The sequence below is a fragment of the Cervus elaphus genome, chromosome 5 (assembly GCF_910594005.1).
Source record: "Cervus elaphus chromosome 5, mCerEla1.1, whole genome shotgun sequence".
Lineage (NCBI taxonomy): Eukaryota > Metazoa > Chordata > Mammalia > Artiodactyla > Cervidae > Cervus > Cervus elaphus.
In genome coordinates, this window is record NC_057819.1 from 87612809 (window position 1) to 87626202 (window position 13394).

At 43.0% G+C, this 13394-nt stretch overlaps 1 protein-coding gene across 2 annotated transcripts; it reads left to right on the plus strand.

The window, feature by feature from the left end:
- Positions 1-263: 263 nt before the first annotated feature.
- Positions 264-12376, plus strand: SLFN14 (schlafen family member 14). Of its 2 annotated transcripts, none has more exons than XM_043903025.1 (5): positions 264-384; positions 2189-3255; positions 4882-5010; positions 6635-7349; positions 10117-12376. In XM_043903025.1, the coding sequence occupies exons 2-5, from the start codon at positions 2202-2204 to the stop codon at positions 10949-10951; spliced, it is 2733 nt and encodes a 910-aa protein (XP_043758960.1). In that variant the 5' UTR covers positions 264-384; positions 2189-2201; the 3' UTR covers positions 10952-12376. The 2 variants fall into 2 exon arrangements, with proteins under 2 accessions (XP_043758960.1, XP_043758959.1); XM_043903024.1 differs by having other exon boundaries at positions 309-384; positions 2084-3255.
- Positions 12377-13394: the final 1018 nt, after the last annotated feature.

Consider the following 13394-nt stretch of genomic DNA (forward strand, 5'->3'; position numbering starts at 1 on the left):
TAAAATAAATATAGAGCTTTGAAATGAAATTAACTATGACAGAAGCTGCTTGTAGGATGTATGAAAAAAGACATTCAGCCTTTCAGAGGTGGGAAGTTTTAGCTTTGGCCCTGCACTTGAACACCCCTGAATTTTTCCATTACTCCTTCATTTACTCCCAGAGGTCAGACTGTGGCCTGCCAATCTGCCCTGTCATGAACTTTTCTTGACTCCTTATCAGCCTTTTTCAGTGGGTCAGTGTTACGAAGTCTTGGGGAGTCTGGCAGAGTTCCTGCTCCTCCCAGGCTGATATCAGAAGGCAACAGGGGCTGTGAGAGAAGGCAAACATTCAGACCAAACCCAGATGTGGAACTGAAAGAGCAAGAGGAAAAGCAAGGGCATCAGGTAAAAAAAAAAAAAAAATTTTTTTAATCTCATCCATCTCATCTCAGCTTATGTCTGAAGGCATAAAGAACTTAATAAAATTATAGCTCAGGAGAATCTTGTAAAGGAAAACGAGTGAGAAATCTGGGGACATGTGGAGCGGATAGATGTTCATCTGGAGCTAGACTTTCAGACCACTTTGTATCTATCAGGGTTGTTATCAGCATTCAAGTAACATCAGTGAGAGTATAGTTCTTCTAGCTTAAAAGCAATTAGATTTGTTTTAGTCCCAGCATGTGGAAGTTATAGGAAGACAGATTATAGCTAAAAATAAGCAAGCTATATATAACAGAGCTGTCAGAAAATAGAAGGGGACTAATTTGAGAGACAATGAGTTGTGTTATTGGAGGTGTTCAAACAATTACTGGAAAGCAATTTGTTGGGAGTTGTGAATGTTATAGAGTATTTAAGAACCAGATTGATGGTTAAAATGATCTTTAAAGTCCCTTCCAACACTTCTGTGATTCTATGATATGAATAGAATCTTACTGGATATTTCTCTAAGAGCCAGATATTTACATTTGTGTATAGGAGATGCTCACCTATGAAAAAAACAATTCATCAGGTTGATTCTGGTTTGCTTGGAGGAAGTGAGAAAGCAACCAAGAGTAAACTAATGGCAGAGGAGGGGACCAAGCCTGCTGGATGCCTGCTTTCTTTCCCTCTTGGTGGATATAAACACCACCCACGTGGCCTCTGCTTAGCAGAGATCACACAGGGGAAAAAAAACTGGGCTCTCTTCTTCTAGAGGAAGAATTTTGGTTTGGGTTAGTAAAGCTTTTATTTTGCAATTAACAAAAACAAAGGAGGGGACATTTCTGTAACATCTGCTTCTGGGGTGCTAGCTTCAACTTAGGTGGCTGTTTTCTGGTCTGGGAAGCAAAAGGAGGTTTACCATGATTTGGTAACTATGTCTCAAAGGCTCATGTCCATGCCCAGGTCTCAGAGGTTCCTACAGGCAGAACTATTAGGAAGCACGGAAAACTGTTCCTACATCGCACTGTATAAGAAATGTACTTTTAAAAGAATGTCTGAAGAGCTTGAAAGATTTCTGCATTTGGTGTCAGTCGGCATTCTTTCAGGAGTAGAATAAAGCTTTTTAAAATGTATAAAATAGCACATAGAGAATACCAAGTTTTATGTTTGTTTTTATGACTAGATCTTGTACATCACATATACTTCAAAGCTATACTCTCTTGGTTCTCTATTGTCTTCTTTCCCCTTTGGATTGTAAATAGGAGCATTTTCTGATGGCAACCACTTCTGTAAAATTCGTTTGGCTCCTGTAACAATCCATACCCTTTATATCTGGGCTCACAATCGATGCTTCCTTATTTTAAATGAAAAATAGCTAAAATTTTCAGCAATAAGATTTTTTCCTTTATGGTTGAATATTTAGCATTTAGTTTATGCCCATTCATGCTGGGAAGCCTAAGGTCTTGACAAAGTTGGGATAAAACAGTGAAATCTGACCTAGAAGGGTGGGATAGGGGGATGGGAAGGAGGCTCAAGAGGGAGGGAATACATGTATACATGTAGCTGATCCACGTGGTTGTACAGCAGAAAGTAAACATTGTAAAGCAATTATACTCCAATTTAAAAAAAACAGTGTTATCAAAGATGATTTCCAATACTAAAATCTATCTCCAATAATTTACAGCTTCGAAGAAAATTTTATAATCTCCGGAATTCATGTTAATATTGAAACAACACTTCTGTCCTAATTATTTATCGGAACCTCTTTCTGTCATTGCTTGTGGCGCAGAAGGGCTGCTGAGATGGAAAGCCTCAAGATGGAGACGGAAATGCTTTATCCCGAGATAACCGTAGAAGTGGGCAGAGTCACTTTCGGAGAGGAAAACAGGAAGAGGATGACCAATAGCTATTTGAAAAGAACTGAGAATTCTAGAATCATCCAAGCAACGTGTGCACTGTTAAATTCCGGAGGGGGTGTGATCAAAGCGGAGATTGAGGATAAGACTTACAGTTACCGATGCCACGGCCTGGGACATGATCTGGAAACTTCTTTTCAGAAGCTCCTCCCTTCAGGCTCACAGAAATACCTTGACTACGTGCAGCAGGGACACAATCTTATGATTTTTGTGAAGTCATGGAACCCTGATGTTTTCAGCCTAAGGATCTGCAGTTTGCGCTCCAATTTATATCAGAGAGCTGTGACTTCCACCATCAACTTGAGTGCCCACAGCGCCCTGGAGCTCCTCCGAGAAAAACAGTCTAGAACCCAGAGAGGAAGATCAAAGATGCAGGAGCTACATTCTCAGAAAGCTCTGGATAGATACATGCAGGAAGAGGAAGACATGAGGATGAGCGCCTCAGAATTTGTTAAAAAGGATAAGCTCATGTATAAGGAGAAACTCAACTTCACTGAGTCCACACACGTCGAGTTTAAAAGGTTCACCACCAAAAAGATCATTCCTCGGACTAAAGAAATGCTGCCTCATTATGTCTCTGCATTTGCCAACACCCACGGGGGATACCTAATTATCGGGGTGGATGATAAGAGCAAAGAAGTGTTCGGCTGTCAGGGAGAAAAAGTGAACCCTGACTTACTAAAAAAAGAAATAGAAAACTGCATAGAAAAATTGCCTACATTCCACTTCTGCTGTGAGAAGCCAAAGGTGAACTTCACTACCAAAATCTTAAATGTATACCAAAGAGATGTCCTGTACGGTCATGTCTGTGTGGTCCACGTGGAGCCCTTCTGCTGTGTAGTCTTCACAGAAGCCCCAGATTCCTGGATCATCAGGGACAATTCTGTCACGAGGCTGTCTGCTGAGCAGTGGGTAACCATGATGCTGGATATTCAACCAGGTAAAGCAAGAGAAGCCATTGTTTATTCAGGAGGCAGAAACTTCTGTCTTCATTTGGTTATTTGGCCAGGTAAAGAATGGGGCTTCCCTGGTGGATCAGCTGTAAAGAATCCGCCTGCCAATTCAGGAGACGCAGGTTCGATCCCTGGGTTGGGAAGATCCCCTGGAGAAGGAAATGGCAACCCACTCTGGTATTCTTGCCTGGGAATCCCGTGGACAGAGGAGCCTGGCGGGCTACCATCCATGCCATGGGGTGGCAGAAGAGTTGGAAATAGCGACTAAACGACGAGAAAAAAAGAACATAAATCTGCTTTTGCTTACAAATCTTCTCCTATTAAAGGGTGATTTTCTATATTTTTAGTTCCAAAGATTCAGAATATGAACTGTGTGAAGTCAAGAAAAGCCTGTAGGCCATCAGCCATGAATTTGCGAAAGTTTCTTTTTTACTTTTCCTTTAAGCTTTTTAAAATAACATTCATTTCTTAAAAGTTAACATGTGCGTAATAGGAAACCAAAAAATACAAGAAGCAAAAACCAAAGTCATTCATAATCACAAGCAGTTTACCAATTGATGTGTCCTTCTAGGTCTCATTCTTATATGTAAAGGTCTGCTGAAACAAATTTGCAGGCTGATATTCCTACTCTAAAACATTCATCTATAGTCTCGCTAAAGGTGATTTTTAGAGAAACACTGTTTAAGAATGGCTCTCCACTAATTCTTTCAAGGGAAACTTGTTGACAAATTTGAATTGCTTCAGTAACATTAGGAGCCCATGCTCAAGCCACTCTCAGGGCTGGGGGCACCACCAAGTAGAGAAAAACTAAAAACTTATGCAAAAGGAGATCCTGGGGAGGGGTTTGGGGTGTGGGAGGAGGACTCTGTGTGTTTTCACTTCCTTTCAGTTTTGCTAAGCATTAACCCTGGTGATTTCAGATCAGCCCATAAAAGACTTACAGGCTGAATGAAGTTTATTGGTTTGCCTCCAGGGTCAGTAAGTTCCAGATTTGGTGAAAAGAAGCTTGGATCAAGACTTGAGTGATTTCATTGGATTATGCTTTCTCTTATCTTAAATTAGAGTTTACATCACACACACGTACCAAACTAGAGATTCTACCACTTCTTATTCTTCATCTAAACTTGGTGGGGGGTGGGAGAGACCTTTAGCAACTATCACAATATAAAAAAAATTACAGTGCTTACTTTAAAATTTTTTTTTAGGCATGCTGGACCTTAGTTCCCCAGCCAGGGATCGAACCCATATCCCCAGCATTGGAGGCGCAGAGTCCTAACCACTGAACTACCAAGGAAATCCTGTGCTTACTTTTTCTGCCATCCCACCATCACCACTACTAGAAGACTTTTCTCTTTAGGGGTGACCTGGAACCAGAATGTAGAGAGAGGAGAAATGACTTGCCTGAGATGAATCACAGGTGCCTTAGAAGATGCATGGCCCTGCAGGAGTCCCAGGCCTCCTTCCTAACATGCATGAACTGTTGGCAGCATAGAAAGAGTGAGGGCAGCCCAGGCATGACACATGTCATACGTCAACCATAGGAAGAGCAGTAGAGAAGTTCTTTATCATCTAAAATGATGCTTTGTGTTTTTTTTTTTTTTTTTTTTTTTTAGCTCCTTCCAATTTGGAGGCTGACCACAGCCTTCACCCGATTTCATCAGCTTCATCTACCCTAAGAAGCCTGTCATATCCCATCAAAGTCTTAGAATTTAAGAAGGCTCTCCAACAGCACCTGTTTCCAGGTATTCCTTCTTGATTTCAGCTGAGGGGACTATTTATTTCCTAAAATTAAGTCGCCGGTGGGGGGTGGTTGGTAGCAATTCATCCCAGACTTCCTCCTCGGAGAAGGTCAGGTGTAGGGCTCAGCAGACATAATGGTCCTGAATTAATACACATGGTGGACTCTTGTTTTCAGTCATTAAATCCACCCTATACTTCTGTGTACCTTTGGGCTTCCAGTCACATAGCTTTTTTTTTTTTCCCTCCGAATATGAGAGAATAAATTTAAGAGAACTGCCCCGCCCCACCCCGGCTTTCCAAGGCAGAAGGAAGTGAGCCATGGGGTCACCTGGACTCTTCCAGGCGAAAGTCCAGGCAGAGTCTAAGGCAGAGTTTCTCAATCTCGACCCTGTTGACATTTGGACTAGGTAATTCTTTTTTTAATTAATATTTTAATTGGAGGATAATTGCTTTACAATATTGTGTTAGTTTCTGCCATACATGAACATGAATCAGCCATAGGTATACACATGTCCCCTCCCTCTTGAACCTCCCTCCCACCTCTTACCCCATCCCACCCCTCTAGCTTGTCACAGAGCACTGAGTTTGAGCTCTCTGCGTCCCTCAGCATTCCCGCTGGCTCTCTATTTTACATATGGCCTGAGGGAGGCTGCCCTGAGAATTCCGAGAAGGCAATGGCACCCCACTCCAGTACTCTTGCCTGGAAAATCCCATGGATGGAGGAGCCTGGTCGGCTGCAGTCCATGGGATTGCCGAGTCGGACATGACTTAGCGACTTCACTTTCACTTTTCACTTTCATGCATTGGAGAAGGAAATGGCAACCCAATCCAGTGTTCTTGCCTGGAGAATCCCAGGGACCGCGGAGCCTGGTGGGCTGCCGTCTATGGGGTCGCACAGAGTCGGACCCGACAGACGTGACTTAGCAGCAGCAGCCGCAGCCCTGAGAATTGCAGGAAGTTTAGCAGCATTCCTGGCCTCTAGCCACTAGATGGCGGTAATACCTCTCTAGCTCCAAAAAGTCAAACCATTTCCAGACCGTCCCAAATAACCCCACTTGGGGCAAACTTGCCACAGGTTAAGAATCACTGTTGCAAAAGCAAAGTTCTTAGTTTCCCCAAAGCATCAGTTTTTTGTTCTCTCTCTCTCTCACACACCCTTAACAGAAGTACCTTCCTAGAGTTTACTGGGTCACTTAGGGATGAGGACAGAGTGTTAGAAGGCTGTTCTGTGACGACCCCTCCCTGATTGCCCTTCCCTGCATGCTGCTGCTGCTGAGTCTCTTCAGTCGTGTCCGACCCTGTGCGACCCCAGAGACGGCAGCCCACCAGGCTCCTCTGTCCCTGGGATTCTCCAGGCAAGAACACTGGAGTGGGTTGCCATTTCCTTCTCCAATGCATGCATACATGCTAAGTCGCTTCAGTCGTGTCTGACTCTGTTCCCTGCATGAGCTGTCAGAAACAGGTACTTCACAGCCCTGGCCTGTGAAGAGGAGGTGTTTTATTTGCCGATAAGGAAACTTATCCTAGCCACAGTTCCGTGGCTAGGCTTATTTCATTATGAGGTCGCGGGAATACTTAAATATCCTTTTTATAAATCTTAGTAACCTCTATTCCTTGAATTTTCAGTGACACGGGAAAAGATTCAATTTAAACCAGAATCCCTCTGTAAGAAGCTCTTCTCAGATCATAAAGGACTGGAGGAATTAATGAAGACACAGATATATCCTTGTTCTCAGGGGTTTGTGATAGTTTCCAGAAGCTGGGCTAGTGATGTCGGCTTAAGGAAGGAGCAGTATGTCCTCTGTGATGCTCTCCTAATAGCGGTGAATAGCCCCCCAGTACTCTATACAGTCTTAACAGACCCCACGTGGACTGGGGCGCTTGTGTATGCCCAGAACACTGCTCGTCAGTTAAAGCAGAGACTGGGAACTGTTGGTGGTTACACGGGGAAAGTGTGTGTCATTCCGAGGCTGGTGTACCTGCCTGGCACACAGCGCAAACCCAGTGAAATCGCCTTGTGCTATCCCCGACCCTACAGGCTTGCCGATGAGGACGAAATGGAAAAATTGTTGCAGGCTCTTATCGTGGTCTCTCTCTGCTCTCGATCCCTTCTGAGTGACCAACTGGGCTGTGAATTTTCCAATTTGCTCGTAGTGGAGCAGTGTGAGTTGCTTTCACAGAGCCTTCAGGAGACACGAGAACTGTTCATCCACTGCTTTCCAGGAACCAGAAAGACAGTGCTGGCCATAAAGATCATGGAGAAAATTAAGGACTTGTTCCACTGCAAGCCCAAGGAGATCCTCTATGTTTGCGAAAGTGACGTCTTAAAGGATTTTGTGACGTAAGAGTTTCACAAATTAAACACCATAAATGTATTTAGTCCGTCTTTCAACAGCATTGCACCAGTAATCTGTGTCTTTGCTGTAAGATTGTGCAATGCCTTTGATGCATACAGGCAAGAGCCCAAACTGTGTATACATTTGCAAGTGATCAAGCAGCTGAGCTAGAAAAGAGCACTTTGCAGTGTTCACACTTAAACATTTCATTATCAATTAGCCACATAGGTATAACTTTCAATTTATAGAACTAGAAACATTTTTCCCCACAGTCTATGGCTTTAAACTTAAGAAAGGCTGAAACAAATCCATCTTGTTTCACATATGGTTTTTGCTTGATATTTAATGTTTTAATAGGGTATTTACATGCTTTCATAGGGTATTTCAGTCAATTAGACATTCTACCTAACACAAACTTGATTTTAAATACCGTTTGATTTCATTTATAAAATATTTTTATGTGTTTGACTTATTCTGATTCAACCATTTTAGAAACCATGCACATTTGCTTCTGATTTAAATCTTTAGCTTTCAGTTTAGTAAAAGAAATTGGCTGTTATTCAATCCAGCGAATGAGGGCTTTTAGTTTTTGGTTTGCTTGACTTATTTATCAAGCTAATCTTTTTGAGCACCATTTATATGCTAGATGTAGGGTACATTTAGTGTTAGAGGAGGAAAACATGTTGAAGACCTTGCCATAAAGCCATGTAAGAGAGACAAAGAGAAAAATAAGCAAGGGTTATGTTGTGTAATTAGTATGATAGTAAAGATGTGCTTAAACTTAACAGGCTGTAGTTTGGTCAGCAAATACTCTCCAATGAAGGACATGCTGACTTCTTTCTTACGAAGTCAGTAGAAGAAGTGCATTAAATGGGGGCTCTTTACAGCAAGTTGGAGAAGGCAATGGCACCCCACTCCAGTTCTCTTGCCTGGAAAATCCCATGGACGGAGGAGCCTGGTGGGCTGCAGTCCATGGGGTCGCTAAGAGTCAGACACGACTGAGTGACTTCACTTTCACTTTTCACTTTTCACTTTTCACGCACTGGAGAAGGAAACGGCAACCCACTCCAGTGTTCTTGTCTGGAGAGTCCCAGGGACGGCGGAGCCCGGTGGGCTGCCGTCGATGGGGTCGCACAGAGTCGGACACGACTGAAGCGACTTAGCAGCAGCAGCAGCAACTTTACAGCAAGTAAAAAGGCATGGAGATGAATCAGAATGGTAGGTCTGCCTGGAGCAGTGAGGAGCTGTGGGTGTGTGACAAATGAAGTTGGAAAGGAAGCAGACGCCAGATAATGAAGGATCTTGTAAACTGTGCTGAAGCTATGTTCTTTCTTATGCTTTATAGATGAGTTTTAAGAGAACCCCAGTCAAAAGCCAAGTTAAAGTCAACAAATAGCTATGAGCACAATGTGAAGGGGATACAGAGATGGCTAAGAATCAACGCTTTTCTTCAAGAAGTCTACACTGTCCAAACCGGAAGAAAAGAACTTGAATGGTTGTGACTAGGGGTTTGTGATTCTGGACAAAGCGATTAAAGCCCTAGGGACTGCATATGCAAAATCAGGAAATCTGTAGGGATGGGTGATATGACTTGAATCTAAATTAGAAGAGGCAATAAACAACTAAAAAATTTTAAGTATATGTATGCATGTATATCTATTTATATGCTAAAATATACTTTAAATGAAAATTGAGCTAAGTAAGTAGGATGGTAGCTCTATAGGGGCATAGCCCTGTAGACTTGGTACCCTACCTGCCATCCTGACATGTCATGGAACTCAGCAACCTCTAGATGCTTTCCTAACCAAAATCTAGAGAGGCTTCTGGTTTTGCACTAAAAATAAGTGGGGAATGAGGATTTTCTTCAGAGGAACTTACAGGAGCCCATATTTCTTTTTCATATGAAAATTATGATATGCCTCTAGGTGACTGCTTACCAGCTCTAAAAAAGAAAGTAAAGAAATAGTAGTAACAAGTGTAAATTCACTTTGAGATTTCCCTTATATATAAGGAATTTATCTTTAAGGATTGTTAAGCAGTAGAAATAGACCATAGTAGAAAAAACAAAATCTTCTACCTGAGTTCATTTTAAAAGTCTCACATGCTGATTTAACTTGCTAACTCCAAAGATTAGGGTTTGCAATTATGTATTCTGTCAGGAGGAATTCCTAGGTGGCTCAGTGGTAAAGAATCAGTCTGCCAAGCAGGAGACAAGAGTTTGACTCCTGAGTCAGGAAGATCCCCTGGAGAAGGAAATGGCAACCTACTCCAGTATTCTTGCCTGGAAATCCCATGGACAGAGGAGCCCAGCAGGCTATAGTCCATGGGGTCGCAAAAGAGTTGGACCTGACTTAGTGACTGTGTGTGCATGCTAAGTCACTTCAGTCGTGTCCAACTCCAGGAGACCCTGTGGACTATAACCTACTAGGCTCCTCTGTCCAAAAGATTCTCCAGGCAAGAATACTGGAGGGGATTGCCATGCCCTCCTCCAGGGGATCTTTCCCGACCCAGGGATGGAACCTCCATCTCTTACATCTCCTGTATTGGCAGGCAGGTTCTTTACCACTAGCACCACCTGGGAAGCCTGACTTAGACAACAAATGTCAGGAACCTTGTAAGAAGAGCATTTTTGTAGCATTCAGGACACTACTCAATCAGTGAATCAGCCTCCGGATGAGAACCAGTCTCTAATGCCAATCCAGAGAGTCATAAATGCATGGTGTTCCTTTTATTTGTATGCCTGAAACCCTATTCTCTCCTTCATCCTTACAGACAGCAAACAACCTGCCGAGCTGTGACCCGGAAAACCTTTATGGGAGGGGAGTTCCCAAAGATCAAGCACATAGTGATGGATGAAACTGAGCATTTCTGCAGTAAATATGGTGACTGGTACATGAAGGCCAAGAGCATCACCCACCCAAAGGTGAGGGCTGCTGGAATTGAAAACCCACACCACGGGATTCTCTGGCTTTTTCTGGACCCTTTCCAAGTCCATCATGGAGACGGCAACGGCCTCCCCCCTCCATCTGCTCAGTTTCCTCGGAAAACAGTCACCCGCGGGATCCACTGTGCTCTGGAAATAGCGATGCTCATGAAAGAAGAAATGAAGAGGATCAAGGAAAATCCTCACCCCAGCGTGTCTCCAGACACACTGGCGTCATTCAGGGAAGCTTCATATGAGGAAGCAATCTGTGCCCAGGCTCTGCCTGGGGTGTGTGAGACAGAGACCAACCTGACCACAGAAGAAATTGCGAGACACGTGGCAGAAAGATGTCACCACCTGTTCCAGTGTGGCTATCTGCCCAGAGACATAGCAATTCTGTGCAGGAAAGCAGAGGACAGAGGCCGCTATGAGCTTGCACTGCTAAGAGCAATGGAATTATTTGAGACCTGCGGAGCCACAAAGGTTGTGTTCAGCCAGGCCTCTGGTGTTCTGGACGGTCACATTGTTTTAGACAGCATTCAGCAGTTTTCAGGCCTGGAGAGGAATATTGTGTTTGGGCTCAGTCCGGAGTATGCCCTGTCAGAGGAAGTTCATAAGCTCTGTTTTGCCTCGAAAGCCATCAAACACCTCTACCTGTTTTATGAAAAGAGGGCAACCTTCTGAAAATTATTTCAAACAGTATAGGAAGGGACAGAGAGCAGAGTCCCCCTGCCCCTCGGCAGGTGGCAGCTTCGCCCTTTCATGTGTCACAAGCGAGGACGTCAAGGCTCAGTCAGAATTTCGTGGAGCCACAAAACTGTCTCCTGGCACTGGACCTCCCAGTCTATTTTCGGTGTCACTGGTCTTTCCCACTCCTCTCCACCTCTTCCCTGGGACTTATGATGAGTCCCTTGCCTCTGGGTTTTCTAATCCAGTCCAGCCTTCATCTTGTCCAGCCACAGAGGTGCTCCTCAAATACAGAACTGATTTTGTGACATCCCTGCTAATGTATCTCCAGGGAGTCCCTGAAGTCTTCAAGCCAAACTAATTTTCAGGGTTTCCCAGGATAACACTCTAACTTACTTTTCTAATGCATCCTTTGTTATAAGTCCATCTCCCCGTGTTTCTAACATACCCCCGCCTCACTGGCTTCTTTTGGAGGTGGAGTAGGGTGCCCTCCAAGCATAAGTCCAGGAGAAAGTGTGGATACATGCTTTTGGCCATCATTTAAGATAAAGCCCATCAGCTTTCCAAGAGGTGGGAGAGCAGGTGGGTGGGGCTTAGAAAAGTGCTCTTAGCTGCCTCTCTGAACTGCTTGGGTCACCAGGGCAGCCAGTCTGAACCTGACTTCAGCTGTCCTTTTCCTGGATTGAACAGAAGAACCTTCCTCTGCCTCCTGTTGCTCCAACTACCTACTTCTGTTTGCCTTTCCTTGGGGGCTTCAGGGTACTTTTAGGTGGGAAAAAAATTCCACAATTAATTAGTTTCCTGTTTTCGTTTTTTGGGTTAATTTTTGGCTGCATCGGTTCTTAGTTGCATCATGCGGAATCCTTCATTGCAGCGCACTGGACTCTAATTGGCCCACGGGCTCAGTAGCTGTGGGGCGAAGGCTTAGTTGCTCCGAAGGATATGGGATCTTAGTTCCCAGACCAGGGATCAAACCCACATTTCCTGAAAGGCAGGTTCTTAACTACTGAACCACCAGGGAAATCCTAGTAAATTCTTTTTGATGAAGCAAGAGATACCAGTGTGTGTTAACATTTGGAGAATTGAAGATGTGTGAATTCTCTACAAGTAATTTAAAGAGTCAAAAATGGAGGAAGGATTGGGGGATGGAGAGAACAGGGGACTGCTGAAATTTAGTCACAAGCCTCAGGGTCATTTGCCTTTTCTGACTTTAAACTATTTGCATACATTGTATAATTTTTGATAAAATTATTTTTTAAAAAGAATTAATTGCCTTAAGGATTGCATTTGAGAGTCTTTGTCAGTATTATGCACAGAGTTCAGTCAAGCTTAAAGTAGAAGGCCTAATCCAGGGGTTCTCAACCTTGGCTGCTCTTTACAACCCTCTGAAGAGTTTTAAAAAATACCAGGTACTTCCTTGGTGGTCCAGTGGATAAGACTCAAGTGCTCCCAATGCAGGGAGCCCAGGTTCGATCATCCCTGGTCAGGGAACTAGATCCTACATGAACTAAGACTTCACATGCTGCAGCTAAAGGCACTGCATGCCACAAGTGAGACAAGGTGCAGTCAAATAAATAAGAAAATAAAAATAAATAAATGTTAAAAATTAACCAAAAGAGTCATGAAGTCAGACATCAGACCAATTAAATCAGCATCTCCAGGCATGGGCTTGGGCACTTATTAAAAGTTGTCCAAATGATTCCACCATGCCACCAGGGTTGAGAACTCACGAACTCTTTCTTCTTCTAGTCTGTTCTTTCTGTCCCCAAATGTATGTGTACACTTTTCTCTTCCCATTAGATTGTGAGACCCCTAAGAGTAAGGATGGCACTTACACATCTCTAGTTCCCCAAAAGTAACTAGTAGAGTGCCTTGAACATGACAGGTGCTCCATTCTTATTTATTGAATGGACTTGCTCCTTTCAGAAAATCAGAATCTACCAGAACAATGCTTCTAGTCAATGGAATGAATATCTGATTTTGGAGACTTCAAAGAGGTCAGTGCAGAGAATAATTAACACTGTCATAACAAGGAATAAGAGAATAAAGGCATTTAAACTGTTTTTAGGCAAAGATCCATATTGATGGAAGTTTGTTAGATTTGAGTTTGAGATTAGCAACTGGTGGGGACTAAGAACAAATGGCTAACTTGAAAGTACTTAGAAGTCTACATTTTCCTACAGACCCTTAATGTAATAGATAAAACAGTTCATTTGGTGAAATAACATGCCTGCTGTGAGAAGCTTCTAAAACTTACTTTAATAAAGAAAAGTAACTAACACACATTGTAAATCAAGTATACTCCAATTAAAAAAAAAGGTAAGATAATTCTATTATGTAAGTTTGAGGACTGGAGAAATGCAAAATAAAAAGTTCTTATCAATTTGTTATCCAGGCAAAATTTTTTTTCAACTTTGCTTATCTATTTCTATTCTTTGTT